The sequence below is a fragment of the Marmota monax genome, unplaced genomic scaffold (genome assembly GCF_021218885.2).
Source record: "Marmota monax isolate L192 unplaced genomic scaffold, Marmota_monax_Labrador192_F-V1.1 WCK01_AAM20220418_F8-fsc00048, whole genome shotgun sequence".
Taxonomy (NCBI): Eukaryota; Metazoa; Chordata; class Mammalia; order Rodentia; family Sciuridae; genus Marmota; species Marmota monax.
Genome location: NW_026694895.1, coordinates 8,634,010 through 8,654,622, shown reverse-complemented (window position 1 = coordinate 8,654,622; position 20,613 = coordinate 8,634,010). Strand labels below are relative to the sequence as shown.

Sequence of the window (20,613 nt, the reverse complement as noted above, 5' to 3'; positions counted from 1 at the left end):
GAGTCTCCACATGAGTAACTTAGCAGAGTGATAGAAGACTGATAAAAGATTGATCACTTAAAGAACAATCAAAATGGCAATGGAAATTGTGTGGTAGGAAACAACAAAAATTTTTTTTTGTTTTGTTTTGTTTTGATTTCTTTTAAATTGGCAATATCTACAAGGTCTCTGATCTCTTAAAGAGAGACCTTTCGCCTGTTTCTAAGAATGGACTTGAACTTTCTTTGCTCAGCCCAGTACTAAGCAAAGAAGGACAGTCTTGTGTCCACAAACAAGTTCCAAGCTTTTCCCAGACTATCGACCCATCCAGGGGCTGGAATAGACATGGAAAGTTTTTGTGAATGAGAAATATTCTAACTGGGCCTTCAAGCAGAATGGCAAATGTGACACATCTTGAAGCAGTGAAATAATGATACCTATGAGAGCACAGAGCTTTTGCTTCTTAAATCAGATGCTTTACAAACTACTGCATGCTATTAATGTGTGTGGGCAAAGAAGAGGATTTATCAGAAAATCAATAAATGGAAATGCTCTAGTGAGGCCTAAATATTGTTCTCACATATATTCTAGAGTAGTTTTTAAAAATTGGTCTTCAGAGGAATTTTACATCCTGTTTTCATATATGCTCGAATAATCATAAAATTTGAGAACTGAAAATATGCATATTGAATTTCAGTCTTAAAAGTTGGCAGATATTGAAAGGCCTTAATGATATTGGCCAGTGTGGTAAATCATAGAGGAACAATGGACATCACATTTAGCTTTCTAATTGATTTGCTATTTTGACAAAAAAGGCAGCAGGTAGAAACTTTTCATTCATTCTCTTTTAATTCCTATAACTCTCTACAGAATAAATATGTAATCTCTCTCTCTCTCTCTCTCTCTCTCTCTCTCTCTCTCTCTCTCTCTTTTACTGATAGGGAAACTGAGTTTTAGAGTAATTGAGTGATCAGGTAATGGTAATAGATCCAGGAAGTGACAGAGTCAGAATTTGTACCTACGCTGGGTGCCTCCAAAGGCCAATTTTTCCCCATTACACCAGGCAGCACTTTCACTTGACTTTACCCTTGTGGGACTGTGAACCACATCATGAGCAATTAAATGTCTTTTTTCATGTTGCAATTAAAACACTATTTAATGCACATAATTTTTCAGTTTCCTCTGGGAATATGAAATTATGCACATATATATCTTTATATATGTATGTTTCCTTCGGCTGCAAGTGGTAATAGTGACAATTTATAGAGCAAGTGACACACTGTAACTTTGTTATAAATGCAGGATGCAGAAATTTTTTTCCTTGGGACTGCTTTTATAAGCTTGTCAGCTTCCCGAGAGTTCTTTGAATAATCTGTTCTGGGTTTTGTGACTATGCAAAAGTCAGCACAATATTCTTTTGCCATAGCATGCAGTTTATTGTTGGTTTTTAAATACCTCCTGTTTCAAAATGATATCTACAAACATGTTCTCTACTTGTGTAATATATTTTTAGATGGAGAAGCAAGAATAAAACTGAGCTAGTGGGGGCTCTATACATAATGGTCAGTGACATAAAACTCTAGGACAGAAGAAAGAAGATAGGACAAATGCAGAGTAACAACTGTGCTCCTAAAGATCTCCCGGTTGAAAAATAGCCATGTGGGTGATGAAAGCAGCTGAGATAACTGGCAGTCCAGTCTCTTCCAAAGAGGCTTGGGAAGCTTTTGCAACCTGGTTTAAACTAGCATTTAAGTAATTACTTCATACAATAAAGTGTGTACACATGTGTAGATATATATGTGTGTGTATGTATGTATGTATATATATATATATATATATATATTTATATATATATTTGTGTATGTATATAGTTATATACATATATGTGAGCAAATGCACATATATACATACACACATATGTTTCCAAACAAATGTATCACCTGTTTTTGCTTTGGTACATTCTATCATCATATAAGAATATATTCAGAGAGGTTAAATAGGAAACATATTCCTATGAATACTTTATTCTTATAGCCATTTTTCTGTGTCAGCTGAGATGAAACAAAGCAAAAAATGTTAGCCATCACCTTACACACAGAGTGGCCCCAATGGTCAATGTCTTCAGTTGAGTTCTAAAATCCATGAATTAGAGAGTGCATCCTTGGCCCTGTACACTCCTTCACTCAATGAATGTAGAGTAATGGATCCTTAGCCAGCTGTTGGACATTTCAGCCTTGAATTCTATTTTGAGAGCTTTGACTGGTTATTAAAAAAATTAGTTCAGTAAAACAAGCAAGGATATGAAATGTAAAAGCAATGCGTTCTGTACCCAATCTGTATTGCCAGTCAATTCGTATCCATGCAGCTCTGCAGAGGAGTTGCTGGCAGTACTAGCCCTGTGTGCCTCCAGGTCTCCAGCAGAACTGTTATTCAAGTTTAAACTGTTCTCAAGTATAAACACATCTATCTCAAAGAAAAGAAAAAAATTTTTTTGGAATGGCCAAACGACAGATGCATCTGGATCTCTTCAAAACAAATTTCAGGCATGATCCATGTCGATTGGTGCCTTCTATACGATGATTCAAAGGATTCACTAATTTGAGAATTCAATATCAGAAATAACTCCCTTTTCTGACAGAGTGAGAATTAGTGCATTCTACTGTGTCTCTCTTGGCTTCTGGGAAGTTCAGAGAAAAGGGTAATTCACAGCACAGAGTGCCATTCATGGAAGGGATTTGAATCTTCACCATTCTCTCATCCAAAATATGTTTTGCTCAGTATCTTAAGAGACTTAATGCATAAGTTACTTGGCATAAGCCCCTGATAGGTCATTCATGCCTTTCAGAATGGGTAAGGATTATTCACCTATGTGAAGAAAATTTCAAATTTAATCAATACATTTTTTTTTATTAGTTCTGCTCTACATTGGATCTTAAATATCTCCCAAAAGCTTGTTAAAGGCTGGGTCCTTAGGTTGATGCTATTGGGAGGTGGCAGAACCTTTAACGGGTGGGGATTAATGGGAGGTGTTTAGGTCTTTGGGGGTGTGCCCTTGAAGGGATAGTGGAATCTTGGCCCCTTGCTCTTCCTCCTCCTTGTTTCCCAGCCATGAGCTGTGCAGCTTGTGTACCCTGGCCATGATATGCTGCCTTGCCACAAGCCCAGAAACAATGTAGCTGGTTGACCAGGGACTGAAACCTTCAAAATTATGAAATAAACTACTCTCTTTTTAAGTTAGTTATCTCAGATATAATGACAGAAAGTTGACTAATAGAGGTTCCTAACATTTGTTCAATAGTTAAATCAAACATGACAAACAAATCTTGATTATTTAAAAAGGGAATTCAGTTTCTAATTCCTAAATATTTAAATTTTGTCCATGTGGAGTTCTTACCATCTTAGCCCTCCATTGTCATGAAAGCCTTCCCAAGAAAGATGTAAAATCATATCTTTGACAACAATGCCTCTGAAAAAGCATCTCTTAGCTTTATCTTAAAATTTGTATCATATTTAGAAATATGATCTTAAAAGTGATTAGATTACTTCTGTACTCATATTACATACTTATCACTCTGTATTAATTCATGATTAGATTTAAACTTGATTTGCATAATGAAATTATTTTAACATCAGTGCTCTTTTAGACATTATCTTTGATCAAGTTGCATGTAATGGAAAAAAAGTATGTCTCTGACATTGCAAAATGTTCAGCTTTATGCTTAGAAATGAGATACTCATATCTATGAGTTTTTGATCCTGGGATTGATGAGATTTTTTGTTGTTTGTATTCTTTAAAGCACTGCAATCACAATCTGAATTATTATGGAAATACTACATCACATGTAGGACTATTTATGATGTAACTGGAGTTCTTCCTTGATATTCTTCCATAAAAATCATAGATTATTAGAAGTAGAAGGGACATTGGCAGTCATTGATTTCAACTTCCCATTTAGTTGCAGTAGGGAGGATTTCTGAGTCTTCCTTAGAAATGAATCTACTATTTACCAGATTTGTTCTAGCTAATACAAAATAAAGTTGGACAGTGCTATGCCTTGATCTGATTTCTCTTTTTCTGCTAATGACATCTGAAGAAGGGAGAAGGGACAGAGAAGAGGGGAATTGGATATTGAAGATTTCTCAAATGCCATCTACATAAAAGATGCTTTATTTATATAATTGCACTCAATCCACACAACAACTTATGTTATCTGTGTGATTCTAAGCCTCCTTTTTCTTTTTAGCAAATGGTGATAAATCTTAACTCTTTAGTCACCAAGTTAGTAAATGTAGGACTAGAATTTTATTCTAGGTTTTTCTAAGTCTAAAGATTAGTGTTTTCCCTCCTCTCAAAGATGATTGTATTAAATCTTGGTGATGTCTCTTTTTATTATAAATAAATAATTTTTTTCCAAATAATTCATGAGAGCTCAGGAATTGGGTCTTTCTTATTCCTTGTTACATATTAACTATTTAGCTAAATATTTGGTATAAATGTATGACTTATAATCATGGTGCTTTTAAGGTTTGGACAAGAGAAACCCTCCATGTACCACAAATGGAGGTGAACCCATCAGAGAAGGTAGAAACTGAACTCTCTGAACTGGCCCTCAGTTCCCTGGCGAGATTAGAAACTAAATCCTCCGTTACCCTGCTAGGGAAGGAATTAGAATCCAGTTTTGACATAAATCCCACAAACACTCTTCCTAAATGTAATAGGAACTAGGATATCTTTATTTGCCAACCCGGCTTACCAGCCAGAAGCAAGTACTGCAACTCTTGTTGTGGATGTTAAAGTTTTCTGGTGAATTTCCCATTTTGAGAGGAGTGTTTTCATCTCTTGAATTCTCCCTGAGTAAATTTCAGCATTTGTTCTGAATTTCCATTTTGCTATCTATTCTTTTTACAAGGGAAACCAGGCCCATTAAGGATTGTCATTAAAGTGTCTGACTGTGGGATAAGTGGTGCTTGCAGGCAGGTGTGGATTGAGTGGTGATAGGGCATGCTGGACTTTGCAGAACTGTTTCTCTTAAATTATCTGTCTCACTGGCAGTTGGAGTTGGTTTTGTGCATGCTGACTCATTTTTAGCAATTGCATAAGAAATGCCAGTATTTACTGCCTAGGTTTTGCGTCTTCTTTTCAAATTTCTGTGGGAGTCCATCATTTCTTTGTCATTTTTGGACACCATACCAATTCCTTAGTGCCCACAACTTTTGTATTATTCACTAAGAAAGGCATCCTCAGAGGTCATAGCTAATGATGTTGATTCTATTCCAAAAAGTATTCACTCCGCGTCTACCATGACTGAACGTGGTTCTGAGGAATGTGAAAAAATAATGTTATTTTCATTTCCTACTCAAAAGTTTGTGATGTCAAAGATGTGTTGCTTCTTGAGGCCCCATCAGCTTTACGTGTGGTCCTTGGAAGTTTAAAATGACACATGGAGGATGAGATGATTGTCAGGACTCAGACTTGGGAAATTGTCATGCTTCTGGACCAAATACCATGAATGAAGTCTTTTATTCTGGGAAGTAAGGGGCCAGAGTCTCAGGAGGGGTTTTCTGAATTTCCAAATCTGGCTACCTGCAATTCACTAGGATGCCTGGGAATTGCTCATCCCTGCTGTATCCCTACAAAGATGCTTTTACATAAATGTCTTCCTTTTTCTGTCAGAGAAGCACTCTGCATTCTGGAGTGAATTAATTCTTCTTCCACAAAGGGGACTCTTAAACCACAGGGAAGAGCAGTACCATAGGTTTTTGCCTAGGCCTACTGTCTGGGAAAGATGGGCGAAGGTAATGACCTCTGCTTGGGGTCAGGGGATATCTCGATCTGCCTTTGAGTTTGAGGGGTGTGGGTCAGATATCTAAGGCATTTGTGGAACTTTTTTTCTTAATGTCAAAAGTGTGAAAATGTCTAAGTCACAGGGAGCTCACCTGGGGCAGCTCTGTTGGGAAACAGCAAGCAGGTGTTCTTAGGCATTGTGTGAATCTCAGATTCCATTGAGCTACTCCACCCAGGGGGAAATGTGTCTAGACACACCATTTTGCAAATTACCTGAGGAAGTTCACAGATCACCCATTCCCCCCTCATGAAGAAGTAACACTGCTTTGTGTGATGGCCTCCAAGAAAATAACCTGAATGCTTTAGTTTAACTTGTATTAAAGATTTTCTTCCCTCTCTTACAAGCTCTCCTGTAACCTTGTTCTGCAACAAAGACTGCAGTGGGAGCCTACTCAGCACTCTCAGCAGACAATTTTTATCTAGGAGTCTCTGTGAAATGATTCTGAATGTGAAACAACCCTCAGATACTATATTTAGTCATTTACTTTTTCATTATCCTAATGTCTTTTGGTTGTGGAAAATAAAACAGTATGTTCCCACAAACTTGTACACTGAAGCATAGATAGAGATAGATGAGGAGCTCGGGGAGAAGCAGTGTGTGGTAATAGATTATAAAACCTGCTTTGGAATTCTGAGACACTTTTATTTAGTACTTTTCTTATTTGACAGGTAAGAACTTTGCAGTTTGGGATAATTTTGATAGAATAAGGCTGTATACTCTTCAGTTTAAAGTGGAAACAAAAACACATTTTGTCTGTATGAAGCAATACTCCTTTGGTTTGCTTCTCATTAGCCTTCAAAATTCTTGGCCAGGATATGTCATGTGGAGGTTTTTTGAAGGATCCCATGTTGGGGGCAGGATGCTAGGAACCTTACATCTTCTGCCTCTAAATTACCAGCTCCTCAATTACACAGTATAATAATACTCTGTCCTTTTGGTGCTGTTTTGAGTGATGGAAAAAAGCAAAAACAAAAACAAACAAACATACACACACACACACACACACACCAAAAAAAATGGTTTCATTCTTGGACTTATTGTCTAGTCAGTTGTTTTAAAATTCACTCAGAGAAGCCTTTGGTGTATCTGATTTCTGTCTTCTTCTATACTCACAATCATTTGTATTCCTTTATTCCAGGAGTTAGAAATCAGGCTAGGGATTTAGGACCAATTATTCCACAGACACAGAGTATTTCTTGGTGTTGTTTCTAAATTAGGTCATGTAAAATTAAACAATTGCCTGATTTTTCCTGAACCCAAATCCTTGCAGTAAGTAATCAGGCCTCAGTGACTCTCTGATTTTGCCTATTCCTCCCTCTCAGCTGGTTCCAGTCATATCAGCTGATTTTAATATTACCCCCACAGGGCAAAGCACTCAGGACAGGGTTGCTCTTCTTTTGATTCTTGGCTTGGCTGATTCCTTCTCATGGTTTACTGTACCTGTTCAGATGCCACCTACTGGAGAGTTGTTGTGGGACCACCATGTACGTAAAGCAGCTCTCCTATTTACTAACATATCATCTTATTGTACTGCCTTCATGAAATTTATGACTAACTGAAAGTAGATTTTTTTTCATGTGTGTTTCCTGTTTTCTCCCTCTGAAATGCAGTTTGCATGAGCAAAAATCTTTAGGGGGTTCAGTGACAACAATGTGTGTTGCATACCAGTTGTCAACAATGACATGTTTGATGAATGAGTGAAGGAGCTTTCATTTCATAAAGGTTACATGAGGCAAACCAGGGATTTTGACTTGGGATTCCAAATTGGGGATGTGTTCATAATAGTAAATGCTTACATAAGAATTAGCAAAATTCTAGGCATATAGCTAATTAGATAGTTCAAACATTTTATATGCTTCAAATAATTTAATTCCTATAGTTCTATGGAGTAGGTACTGTTATCACTCCCATTTTGTAGAAGCAAAGTTTGTGGCATAGGAAGGTTAAAGAACTTGCACCAGGCTTCAAATAGCAGGTTGGGAAACAGGTATCTGAGCCAGTGCTTTACTACTGAATAGAAAGTGCTCAGTAAGTACAGCTCCAACCATGTGCTCAGCACTTGCTGAGTGCTTCCTATGTATTGTGACCGTCCACACCTCAAAACGAGAAGATAAGTACTATTTTTATGCTGGTCCCGTGGATGGGGAAACTGAGGTTTGGAAAGCTTCAGCCACTACTAGTCTCAGGTTTCATAGCTGCTTAGTGCTAGAACAGGGAGTGTGAGACAGCATGACTCTGAAATCCATGATCTTAGTCATCTCTCCATGTGGATTGCTGTTGGAGTGCAGTCATCCTGAGGTTTGTGAAAGACAGATCAGTCTTCCCCTCCCCAAAGGTCTCCACTGGTATAAAGCAGGAGCATGCATCCATTACTTGGTAACAGATTCAAGATGACTACAAAGCAGACCAACTAAGAGAAAGAGACAGGTAAAGCAGAATTTGGATCAGTAAAACCACTTGACTGTTGGGATAATATAGTTGCTTAAATGTCTATTTCTTCAGAAAGAACATAGGAATAGAATTTAGAAATCTGATAACTGTGAAAAGGTCAAGCTTGGTTTTTAAAATGAACTAGAGAAATTGCATACATTTTTATGTATCTAGATCTTATTATGTTCTGCTCTAAAATGCAGTGTATAAAATTTAACACTATTGTATTATTTTTGAAATTTACTCACCAGGGTTATTTTTTCCTTTCTTTTTTTTTCTTTTATTCTTTTTTGAATACTGAGTACATCCTTAATGACTCAGTTCTATACAGCAAAAGCCATCTCCAGGGATGACATTGTGTGTGCTTACATTTTGTCCAATATTCAATTCCATCTTCATGGTTATGCATTATTGCTCATGTGCAAAACCAATTGATTCATAAGAGAGGGAAGTAAAATCCTTAGAATCCAGTGTTATTTTCCTGTTTATGTGAAGAATTATACACATATATGCAGAGATTAAACCTTTTTTCATTGAAATTTTTTTTCTAAATCCACTGAGAATAGTTGATTCTGTAAGAAGAAAAGGATTTCAACAAATATCATTGAGCTCTAATATTTCAACATTTTCACAGAACTCTTATTATGAGGGCTTTGATTTTCACAATCCTTTGTGATCCTATCTGAACCTGTATTTGATGCTCACAATTACCCAAATGTGTGGGCAGTTCCGGTGTTATTAAGCCACTTTACAGATGAGGAAATTGAGGTTAATAGAATGTAAAGAGCTTGTCCAAGGTCAGGCCACTAATAAACAGCAGAGCCAACCCCAAATCGAAGCCTTTAGACTCCAAGTTGTATCTTTTCCTGCTGCCCACACATCTTCCTGGTCAAAGAGGAGTCCTGTGACTTCATTGGAACATGCCTGGAACCATAGTTAATTTGAGAGATGAGGTGTTTCAGCACAAAGTCAACCAGCTAGACTCAGATGATGAAATAGGTATAACCTGGTCAGTATGGGCTGCTTGGTCTTCCTGAACCTGAAAGGCTACTGGGCATCCTGCTAAAACTTAAATGGTGAGTGCAGAGGCCTGACCAGTAGAAGGCAGTAATTACTTAACTTTCATCTGATCAAAAGAATAATGTTTAGTTGCAGGTACCAGCCCAACACAATACATAAATGTTTAAGTTATATTCAATTCAAATTCAAATTGAAACCATTATATTCAAATATATTGAATAATTGAGTCTTTCAAACAGAAGCAAACACCCTCTTATTTTTAATGAGTAAAATATAAATAAACTCAAATAATCTGTGTTTTCATCATAGACATATGAGTTTGGCCTGTTCAATCCATGAGGTCAGGATGCTGCTCCTCTGTCACGCTGTAGCTGTGGCTGTTGTCCACATCTTTATCTTCTCAGAAAACTGGGCATCTGCCAAGAACATCAACTTCTACAATGTTAGGCCTCCTCTTGACCGTAAGTAGTGGTTGCCGTGTTAGTTCATGACTGGGGAGGGAATCAGAATGTCCTTTGAAGCCCGACTTCCATCCATTGTCACCTTGTTTTGTTTTTTTTTTTTTCTGGAAATGCTTGATTTATATCTAGAATAAAACAGAAAGGTTTCAACGACTCCATGGGTAAGTTTATGGTAACAAAAATATTCTTCATTTCTTTAAAATGAATTAGCTTCCTATTAAAGTCTTAAAAGCTTTCTTGTTTAAGAAATTCTTTTGAATATTGTCCCTAATCATGGCTTAGCAGAGGAAATTCAGTATTCTTTATTGATTTCTTCATTGGAGAAGAAACTGGCTGCAGGTAGTTTCTGCATAAATGATATATTTATTCTTTCAAGTGGTCATTAACAGTTTTAAAAAGATTAGAAAAATTGAAATATTTGAAGAGGAATATAACCTGGATTTTCATTATGCACAATCACAGTTAGCAAGAATTACATAAAACTCAGCTTTTCCACTAATAGTTTTAAAATAGGCTAATAGTGCATATCATCTTATAGGATAATTTATGTTAATATATTTTATATGTACATGTGTATAAATGTCTGTATGAATATATACCATCACTCCTTCTTTTTCTCTTCAAATAAAACTTCTCTCATACAAATTTTAGAGAAAAAATTATTTGTATACATGTAAATGTTTATGGTTCCCCACCTGGAGGACCATCAGAATCTTGATGGAAGGCTTTAAAATGATATATCCCCAGGTCACTTCTTGAGAGATTTGATAATCAAAGGGGTGAGATGTGGAATTTTTTCTTTTCTCTTTTTTGAAAAGCTCTCCTGATACTGTTGATACACAGACAGCTGTGAGAACCACTATCTTTATAGTACACCTAGATGACATCTATATCATTACTATTTTTTACTCTGTGTTTTCTTTATTATTTAGGACATTCAGTCATCTAGTTCTCTTTCTCTCTCAGTGTACATATAAATGCTTCACACATATACATATACACATATGTACTACACATGTATCTTGAATTATCATTTATTATACATCCCTGAATTGTTAATCCCTGTTTATTAATAGGTAAAATGCATGACACATGGTTTTTGTAACTCTAGATTATCTACAAGTTTCCAAGTTTTAAAGAGTGTTATAATTTTTTGATGAGAAAAATATTTAGAAAAAGAGAAAAATATATGTTCATTGTAGAAAATCCCCAAAAGACAGGAAATATACAGAAGAAGGTAAATTTATTCATGATTCCATAATTCAAAGGTGCTCCTTTTTACATTTTGAAATATTTTCTTTCAGTATTTTTTCCATATATGTGTATGTAGGTATGTCTCATATCTACATACACATATATGGAAAAAATACTGAAAGAAAATATTACACAAATTTAGTCTTACATTAGTTTTTCACTCTTTATGCTATAATTTGAATATATTTAAAATATTCTAATGTCTTTTATTTTTAAAAATTCATATTTCTGATCTGCTGTTTATTTAACCATTTCCCCATACTTTATGTCATTAAAAAATACAAGCAATTTAAATTCATTGAAATTGCCATTGAAGATCTTTTTAAATGTTCTTTTCAATTTACTGATGACCTTAGAATAGATTTTACCAGAGTTAGAATTACTAAATATAAAGGATTGTGCAAATTTATACTCTAATTGTTCATTCATCAGCATTGACTATTAATATTTTTAAGCCCATACAGGTGAAAATGGCTGTCATTATTTTTATATATCTGCATAACATTCTTTTTGCATAGGCCAAACTGAAATGTATCTGCAGTATTTAATTTCATGTCTGCTGAATCTTTGATATTTTGCTTGTGTTTTATACAGCAATGCATATCCTCCCCATGTACCCTAAATACCCACTGCTTCTACTTTTCACCCTAACTTCTGGTTATGTTACTAGGTTGGTTTGGGGTTTACCTTTACTTGCCTACATTATTCTGCAAAACCAGGAGAATTAAAAATTTTACCCAGACCCTATGCCCTGGTCTATGCAAAAATTTCAAATTATTTTATTTTCCCTCTTTCCTACTAAAATAATAAGATAAGGGGCTGAGGTTGTAGCTCAGTGGTAGAGCACTTGCCTAGCATGGGTGAGGCACTGGGTTCGATCCTCAGCACCACATAAAAAACAAAACAAAACAAGAACAGTAACCACTTTGGAAAGCAGTGTGGAGATTCCTCAGAAAACTTGGAATGAACTGCTATTTGACCCAGCTATCCCACTCCTTGGTCTATACCCAAAGGATGTAAAATCAACATACTATAGTGACATAGCCTCACCAATGTTTATAGCAGCTGAATTCACAATAGCTAAACTGTGGAACCAACCTAGACATTCATGAATAGATAGGTGAATGGATAAAGAAACTGTGGTATATATACACAATGGAATATTACTCAGCATTAAAAGAGAATAAAATTATGGCATTTGCAGGTAAATGGATAGAGTTGGAGAATATTATGCTAAGCGAAGCAAGCCAATCCCAAAAAACTAAAGACCAAATGTTTTCTCTTATTAGTGGATGCTGATCTATGAGTATAGGGGGGATGCATGGGAAGAATGGAGGAACTTTGGATTGGGCAAAGGGGAGGGTGGGGAGGGGTTATGAAGATAGAAAAATGGTGGAATGAGATAGACATCATTACGCTAGGTACATGTATGATTGCATGAATGGTACACTGTGCACAACCAGAGAATGAAATGTTGCACTCACATTCATATATGACGAATTGAAATGCATTCTGCTATTATTTACAACTAAGTAGAACAACTAAAAAAAATTTAAAAATTAAAAATAACCAGATAAAAGGCAAACTTTTCAAAAAGATATAATAACAAAAGAACATGTTAATTTTGCTCAATTCACATTGTCAGCAACTCAGTATTTCTCCTTTCCACAGTGCTTTGGCCTGTGTGTAAGGGCTTAAGAATGCCTATCACCCTTATATTAAATATTACCTTCCTGGTCAAGGTCTAATGCTGTTACAATTGACATACGTCAAATGAGGTGACTTCCTTGAGGATAACTGTACCTGTAATAGAGTGCATATGGATGCAAACTAGCAAGACTTGATGTGCTAGGGACCCCACAGGGATTTTCATTGCAGTATTCCATTTAATTCTCACTATACCTCTGCAAATCATAGGGATCTTTATTTTTATAATTATAAATATTATTATGCCTTAGAAGTTAAAAATTATACACTAATTAGTTTAAAGGACAGAATTCAAACTGAGGTTAATCTGGACTCTAGTTCTTTTCAGGGATGATATATGTGGGTCACAGTATTAGTTCCAATACCACTACCACCCTCACCCATACCCTCAACCCCCACTTATCCCAAATTATACATCAAAATAGAATGATATGGATCTTTTCAAAGTGGCTTGTGAAATCATTTTTGTTACTCTATAATGGAAATTCATGGAAGTATTTAAAATTTTTTTTTTAAATTGCCAAAAGCTTGATGGGTAAATCCAACTCCCTAGACATAGAATTTGTAAAGATGACATCGTATAAGTTTTGTTTCATCTAACATAAAAGTTGCTGACTTTGTACCATATTCGATGTTTGAAATTTTTGTCTTTTTTAACCTTATCATTTCACTTTGCATTTTTTTTTTCTTTTAAAGCAACACCATTTCCAAATAGCTTCAAGTGTTTTACCTGTGAAAATGCAGGGGATAATTATAACTGCAATCGATGGGCAGAAGACAAATGGTGTCCACAAAGTAAGTGTGCTGAGTTTGGAAGACTGTCTTGTGACATCACTTCCTTTAGGTCTCTCCTGAATTGCCTGGAGCAAAGATGTCCTGTGTAAAGGATCAGCACAGCAACAGGCTGGTGATGTTCTATAGAAGTCAGAGATTTCCTCTAAGGGCCTATCCTGAGAGAACTCACAAACCAGCAGCATAGCCTCAACTTGCAGTTGTGTCTGCCTTGAGGAAGAATTTCATAAACAGTATTTACCAGGGAGAAGAGACCACAGTGTTGACTAAGGCATTCTAACAATTTCAGAAATGCTTGATGATACCTTAGAAAAGCCATACTTAACTGACTTAAAGCAAAGGAAAATTTCTGTACTCTTGAGATACATCCATGCTTGGGAAACTCTGTTCATTCATTATCAAACATTTGGATCTCCTTTTAGTTTATTTAGTTCACTAATGCATCCCAGTGCCTGATTCATATTAGGCCCTCAGTAGTAGTATTTGTGGACAGAATGCATAGATGAGTGTACATTAGAACTAAGACCTGAATGACTGAACCAAACCAGCCACATAGGGATCTATTGGAAGAACATGTCGGGAAGAGGGAATGGCAATACAAAGGCTTCCAGGGGAAAAAGTGGGTTTGGCCTCTTCAATGAATAGAAAGGACACTGGCCATGTGTTGTAGTGGGAAATGGACAAAGGACCTGAGAGGGAGACACAGACAGGACAGGTTCTTTCTCTGATAGAATGTGGGCTTCACTGTGACTAGGATAAGTGGACAGTAGAGTTTTAAGCTAGGGTGTGATGATACTGGTTGTATTTAAAATATTGCTCTGTCTGCTGTGTGGTGAATGGATGGTTGGGGTCCAGAATAGAAGGAGACACCTGATGTTGTCATCAGGCAGAAATTGGGGACTTGGACTAGGTTGGTAGGAATAGAGGAGGTGGGAAGTTGAATGATTTAAAATACACGAACTTGAAATAAACCAAGTAGAGTGTCTGGTGGAAGAATTGGAATTTAAAAACTCTACATGGAGCTATAAGGATATCAGATGATTCAGACTTCAGGGTATACTGCTTTTTAGGTTTTCAGATGTAAACAGCTAAGAAAAACAAACAGAAAACCAAACTTTTCCAGAATTGGAGATTACTAGTTTGGGTCTAATATTACCTTAGATATTTGGAAATTTCTATATATGGTATTTTTATACCATTATTATTTATAGTGTGGAACCAATAATTACTATATACTATACATTGGAGACCTCTACGGGGTCTGAGCATCTTGTGCTGTAAATTAGTCATGTATCCGTGACTACATTTTTCATCATTCCTTTTTAAGAATAATTAATCGTGAACATTTTTTCTTGGGGTTCTTTGACATTTCTGTGGCATGAGTGCTGTTAACTCACATGCTTGTGAGTGCGTGTGTGTGTGATTGTGTGCCTTTATTTCTACATTTCCAGGGAAATTTTGTAATTGTTTCAAACTTTAAAAGGTTGGTTGATATATCTCCTAGCTTCTTTCAGAGAGCAGGTATCATTCTTTAACAATTTGCTTTCCATCTCCTTGAAAACCAAGTAGAAGGGTTAGCATAGTTGTACATGGGGACCTTGGAGCCCAGCTTCTCAGGCCTTCTATTCACAGACTGTGCTATTGTTTTAAAATTGTACCCAAAACTCTGTTCTCCTAGGTCTGAGCATATCCTATTTGTCACTGAAACCATTTTAGCATGCAAGCCAGGAACTATTTCTATGTCTTAGAATTCCATCTCCACTGAAACATGGGCAAACAAAAAGCAGGAAGCTGCAGAGACCACCGAGACAATTCAGAAATGGGGAAAGTGGAAGAGTTGGTTCTGCTGTGTCCAGAAGCTGGCTCTTAAAGATCAGCGTGGAATGATCCTCCATTCCAGCATGGCATAGAAGCTCCTTCTTGATGATATGTCAGTCAAGTGCTAAAGATACTAACCACCTGGAATTATAACTGAGAGTATGGTTTCTTTCTTTTCACTTTGCCATTATTTACGGGAGTGATAGTTAACCATTTTGGGAGGCAAACTGGCCTGCAGCTATTGCTCTTTGTCATCTCACGTTTCCTTTTTTTTCCTTGCAGCTTCACTTCTGTGGTCTGTCAGTGTTGTTAAAGGGTTCCCATGTAACAGGATACAACAAGAATGGCATTTCTAGTTTTATTTACCCTGGCTTCAGTGCTGACTTGTGGAGGCTGCTTTTTGCATGTGTGATATTGTGTATGAACGCATGCAGCTACTGGTTTTCAATTCCTCCTTGTTTGGACTATAAATGGAAATTCCTTCTCTAAAACAGTTAGTTCCCCCTTTCTTTCTGAATCCAGAAGCCAGCCACACTTGCAGAGCACTCTGCGGGCAGCACTAGTTTGTAGCAGTGTCTAGCTTAATATTAATGTTAAAAGTGCAAATCCTATGAAACTGCTGCATTAGAAGCCTACCCTCCACCTGTGTGACCTTCCACCTGGGTAAATTTTCTGCTTATGTGACCTTCCGTGTATGTGATCTTTCAGCTAGGTGACCTTTCTACCTATGCGGCTTTTCCTCTATGTGATTTTTCTACCTTTGTTACTTTGGACAAGAAATTGTGCCTGATTTTCTTCATCTATAAAATGAGGATGTTAAGTCTGCTTACCTCAGGGCTTGTGGAGAGCACTGAATGAGAAGATACAAGTTAGAAGGGTGCCTGGCTGATGGTTCATGCCCAGTATGTGTTTGCTATTGTTAATATTATTTAAAGCTTGTAACAACCCTATCAGAATGCCAGTGCACTTAACTATTTCTCTAAAAAGAAAACGGGCTCAAAGGTTCTAAAGTAGCTTACTTTTAAAAAAATAATGTCATTGTATTTTTTTAGACCTTTATTTTATTTATTTTTAGGTTGTGCTGAGGATCGAACCCACTGCCTCACACATGCTAGGCAAGCACTCCACCACTGAGTCACAACTGCAGCCCTCAAGTAGTTTACTTTTGATAGGCTATTCCATAAACCTAGTCTTCTCAACTTCAGTCCAGTCTCCCTCCCCTATTCAGTGATGTTGTTGTTGTGGTCCCTGATCAGAAAGTTTCCTTGGCCTGAGGTAGTTATAGAAGAGAGACACAATCAGAGCAGTCCTAGGATAGTGAATGAAACCACTTTCTTGGAAGAACTTTAAATAATAAAATGTTTGTGGTTAAAGCTATAAAGATAATGCTATGCAGAAGTCTTTCTGCAGAAATGGGAAGCAGAAAGGAAGAGTTAATTTAAAAAGAAGAGAAAATAGAAATTCATTGATGAGGAAATGCATTGGGAGTATAAGGACTTGAGTAAGAATTAGATGAGAAGAGAAGATGATCTTGACATGGGATTGGAAGCCATATCTTTTTTTTTTCAGTTTTGCCCTCCATGTGCTGGGGATTGAACCCAGGACCTCATGCATGCAAGACAAATGCTCTACCACTGAGCTACTTCCCTATCCCAGGAGTCCCATCTTTTATCTTTCATTTGCCTCATCACCTGTAAGAAACAAATGTTGAATGATGCAGAAACAGGTATTATGACCTATTGCATCTATACTTGCAATTTTCATCTTAGAGTTTTAGAACATTGTTTCAAAAGTAGGGGGGATGGACTAGAGACACAAACATGCATCTTCAATGAGCACACCCCTGAGTTTGGTGAAAAGTTTGCACATTTATTCTCAGCTTTAGTTTATACCAAAGGATGGGTGACTATTTATATTTATTTTCAGTATACATATGTGTTTTAGAAGCAGATGTTATTGCAAAAAAAAAAAATCTATCTAGAAACTCTAGAGCTCACTGCTATTAAATTTCTTGCCAAAAACTTAAGGTTCATCATGAATATTAGTCATTTCTAGAGTAGTTGTTGAAAGGTCTCTTTTGCATTGTGGAAAAATGAAGTTGCCTTGTTTTTATTGCTTTTTTTTTTTTTTTTTTTTACCTAGATACACAGTATTGTTTGACAGTTCATCATTTCACCAGCCATGGAAGAAGTACCTCCATCACCAAAAAGTGTGCCTCCAAAAGTGAATGTCATTTTGTTGGGTGCCACCACAGCCAAGATTCTGAACATACGGTAAGATCCTGTGTGTGCAGGCGGGTGTGTAAATTTACTAATCTCATGCTAGCAAAAGTAAGTTCTGAAGGATGAACAATATATTGAACATGCTTATACTTTGAGAAAAGACTGCATTACAGCAATGAAATAGAGACCAAAGAGAAGTCAAAAGACTTTCTGTTCTCCAGTGAGAAATAATGTTACTTTAGCAATGAATGATAATTCCCAGATTCCAGTTCTATACTGTGGGCCTCAAGACTTTGGGTGAATGGTCCAAAGCCAGCTCTGGTAGCCTGTGAGCAACTCATCTGTGACAGAACCATGAACACTAGAGCCCAGCTCACCTGTTTTGTTCATGGCCAGAAATCACCAAGAATGCTGCACAGGGAAATGGAAAGGTAGAAATAGGAAAATAGTGATACCATGTACCAAGGGAAACTTGTCTCACCCACCGCCTCTGCTCAGAGGAGAAAAAGTCGAAAAATTAGGCTCAGTTTAATGCAATGAACTATACACACACTGTGGATCAATTAATCTTTTTAATTTTCTCATTCTGTGATTCTAAATGAGCATTTTATACTTTTATATGCCTGGAATCTTGAAATTTTTGAGAAAAGATTATTTGAACATATATTAATTTCATGAGGTTTTAGAATTTAATTTAGTTTATAAGCACAGAAAATGATTTCAACATTTGTGGTTGTTGGCTTTAGTAACACCAAGATTACCTGGGTGGTTTGTTAGTCAGGTGATGAGGGAGCATCCTCAGACCAGTTGAAGCAGAACCTTAAGTAGAGGTCATGGGCATTGAGATCATTTTAAAATTGCCCCAAGGTGAACCTGATGTGCACCCTGTGTTGAAAACCACTGACATGAATGCTTAGCGGTTGTGCCTTTGTGTTGCCTGACTGTCCCAGAAGCCTCAAGGAATGACTGGGTTTCTCAGGTCAAGGCATGTGCCAACCATACACTGGTATTACCATAGGAGACTACTTCCCCTGAAAATATCTCATGCTCTTAGGGACCCAGCCCTTTGTTTTTTAACCACTCAGGAGCCACAATTAGTAAACTATTGCTACAGTAATGATAGGAATCAGATATGAGCATAGAAAAGAGTGAGTCACTATTACCCCCTAACAAGTAACACTGGGAAAGATAATCAATGACTAATCCAAAAGGTTCCTAGCTTTTACTTTTGCTTCAGTGTTTTCTCTTAAAACCTTTAGAAAGATTTGGTGACTCAATCAAGCAGTCTTATTCAATTTCCCTTTCACTTCTCTGCCTTGATGATGATTGGGTTTGATGAAGATAAATCATAGTTAAGAGGAAAAGATGGTTCTTCCCTCCTCATCCTTTGCAGAGGAAGGGAACCCAAAGACCTGGTGATACACAGACTGGATAGCCCGCTAATGGTCCTCTTATGATGGAGCTGAAGAAGCCTTTGTTTTTCTATGTTTTATCCCTTATCCCTTCCCGTTATTTACTATTTTCCATCTCTTGTTTATTTGTAACAGGAGTGTAGGTCTTGCTGTGAAGGAATGATTTGCAACGTGGAATTGCCCACCAACCACACCAATGCAGTCTTTGCTGTCATGCATGCTCAGAGGACATCTGGCAGCAGTGCCACCACACCCTACCTTCCAGCACTTGCTTGGGTCTTCATGCTTCCATTGCTATGATGCCACCATTGTTCAGAGAGGCAGAGACTAGCCCTCTAAAGCACAAGGCAAGAACAGCGTGAATCCTGAACTTCGGAGTGAAGACACTCTTGTACCTGGTGAAGAGGGCACATTGGAAGCCCAAAGCAGAGGCTTTGTTAAAATGCTCCTGCATGAGGTCCCAGCACTGAGGATAGGGATTTGGTAGGGACCAAGAGGACTGTATAACTTTCAGACTTCCTGGTCAAGGGAGCTGTGTGCTGTAAATTCTGCAGGGATGAGCCTGCCAGTATCTTTGATGAGTTACAGTGGCCTGGCCAATCCCAGCCGATCAGGCCTTCAGCTGAAAGGACCTCCTGACCTCATTGACACCCCTAGAGGCTGCTGGGTCAGATCCTCTGGTGTCTGTCATTAACTCAAAGTTTCTCTGTGAAATCTAATTCTTCTACCAAGAAAGCAGTTTCCCTACTCTGTTGTTTAGCTTTCTGTTACTTTAACAAATGCCTGAGATAATCAGCTTTTAAAGAGGAAAGGTTTATTTTGGTTCACAGTTTTGGAGGTTTCATGTTCATAAATGATTTGGCCTGTTGATCTTGGGCTTGTGGTGAAGCAGCACATTATGGTGGGAGTGTGTGGCAAAGCAAAAAGCCACATGTCTCATGGTGGGGACATGAAGGAGAGAGGTAGAGGGTCCTGAAGTCCTCTTTGAGGACATACCCCAAGTGGCCTAATACAATAGGCCATACATCCCAAAGTCTCCATCACCTCCTCAAAGCACCACAGGCTAGGGACCACGCCTTTAACACTTGGGCCCTCAGAGGACATTCAGGGTCCAAGCTGCAGCACTCAGTAGTTGTCAATGAGAAAGGCAACTGTAGGAAGAAAACTTCCATTTGAAATCATATGAAATCCATTTGCCAATTGTGAAGTGGGAGGGGGGAATAAAGCTGTTCAGTTTTACCATGTAAATGCATGCTGTGTGTTTCTTGATGGACTTGGAGGTGCACCATGAGTGACATATGCTGGCCTGGAGAATAAAATTCTATGCCAAAATGGCTCAGTTTCTCTTTCTTTTTCAGAAAGGACTCTTCTATGGAAGCTAGATGCAAACTTGGTGAATTGAGATGGTCAAAAACAAAAACAAAAACAAAAACACCCTAATCAAGGGGGATAACATTATCATACAGGATGTATCCTCTGCAGAGGTAGCTTAAAGAGTCCCAGTCAGAGGGAATGGCAGGGGGGCCCTCTCCCCTGTCCTGTCACCTCATTTTCTCTGGATGTCAGATCCATCAATAGAACCTCTTTAAACATGGGCTGAAATGTTTGGTCTCATTGCCTTCTTTTCTTTCCCTTTTATAACACAATCCTAGAATTTCACATAACATCTTCT

At 37.4% G+C, this 20,613-nt stretch overlaps 1 protein-coding gene across 8 annotated transcripts in view; it reads left to right on the top strand.

Moving 5' to 3' along the window:
- Lypd6b (LY6/PLAUR domain containing 6B) overlaps positions 1-20,275 on the top strand; it is a 188,454-nt gene extending 168,179 nt beyond the window's left edge. For 4 of the 8 annotated variants that reach the window (XM_046426984.2, XM_046426985.2, XM_058573470.1 and 1 more), the window contains 5 exons: positions 7,191-7,309; positions 9,585-9,736; positions 13,394-13,492; positions 17,450-17,580; positions 19,077-20,275. In XM_046426984.2, coding sequence (XP_046282940.1) covers positions 9,589-9,736; positions 13,394-13,492; positions 17,450-17,580; positions 19,077-19,241 — 543 coding nt within the window. In that variant the 5' untranslated portion in view covers positions 7,191-7,309; positions 9,585-9,588 and the 3' untranslated portion in view covers positions 19,242-20,275. The remainder of the gene's footprint in view (positions 1-7,190; positions 7,310-9,584; positions 9,737-13,393; positions 13,493-17,449; positions 17,581-19,076) is intronic. The other 4 variants (XM_046426983.2, XM_058573467.1, XM_058573469.1 and 1 more) reach the window with 1 other exon arrangement.
- The last annotated feature ends 338 nt before the right edge of the window (positions 20,276-20,613 follow it).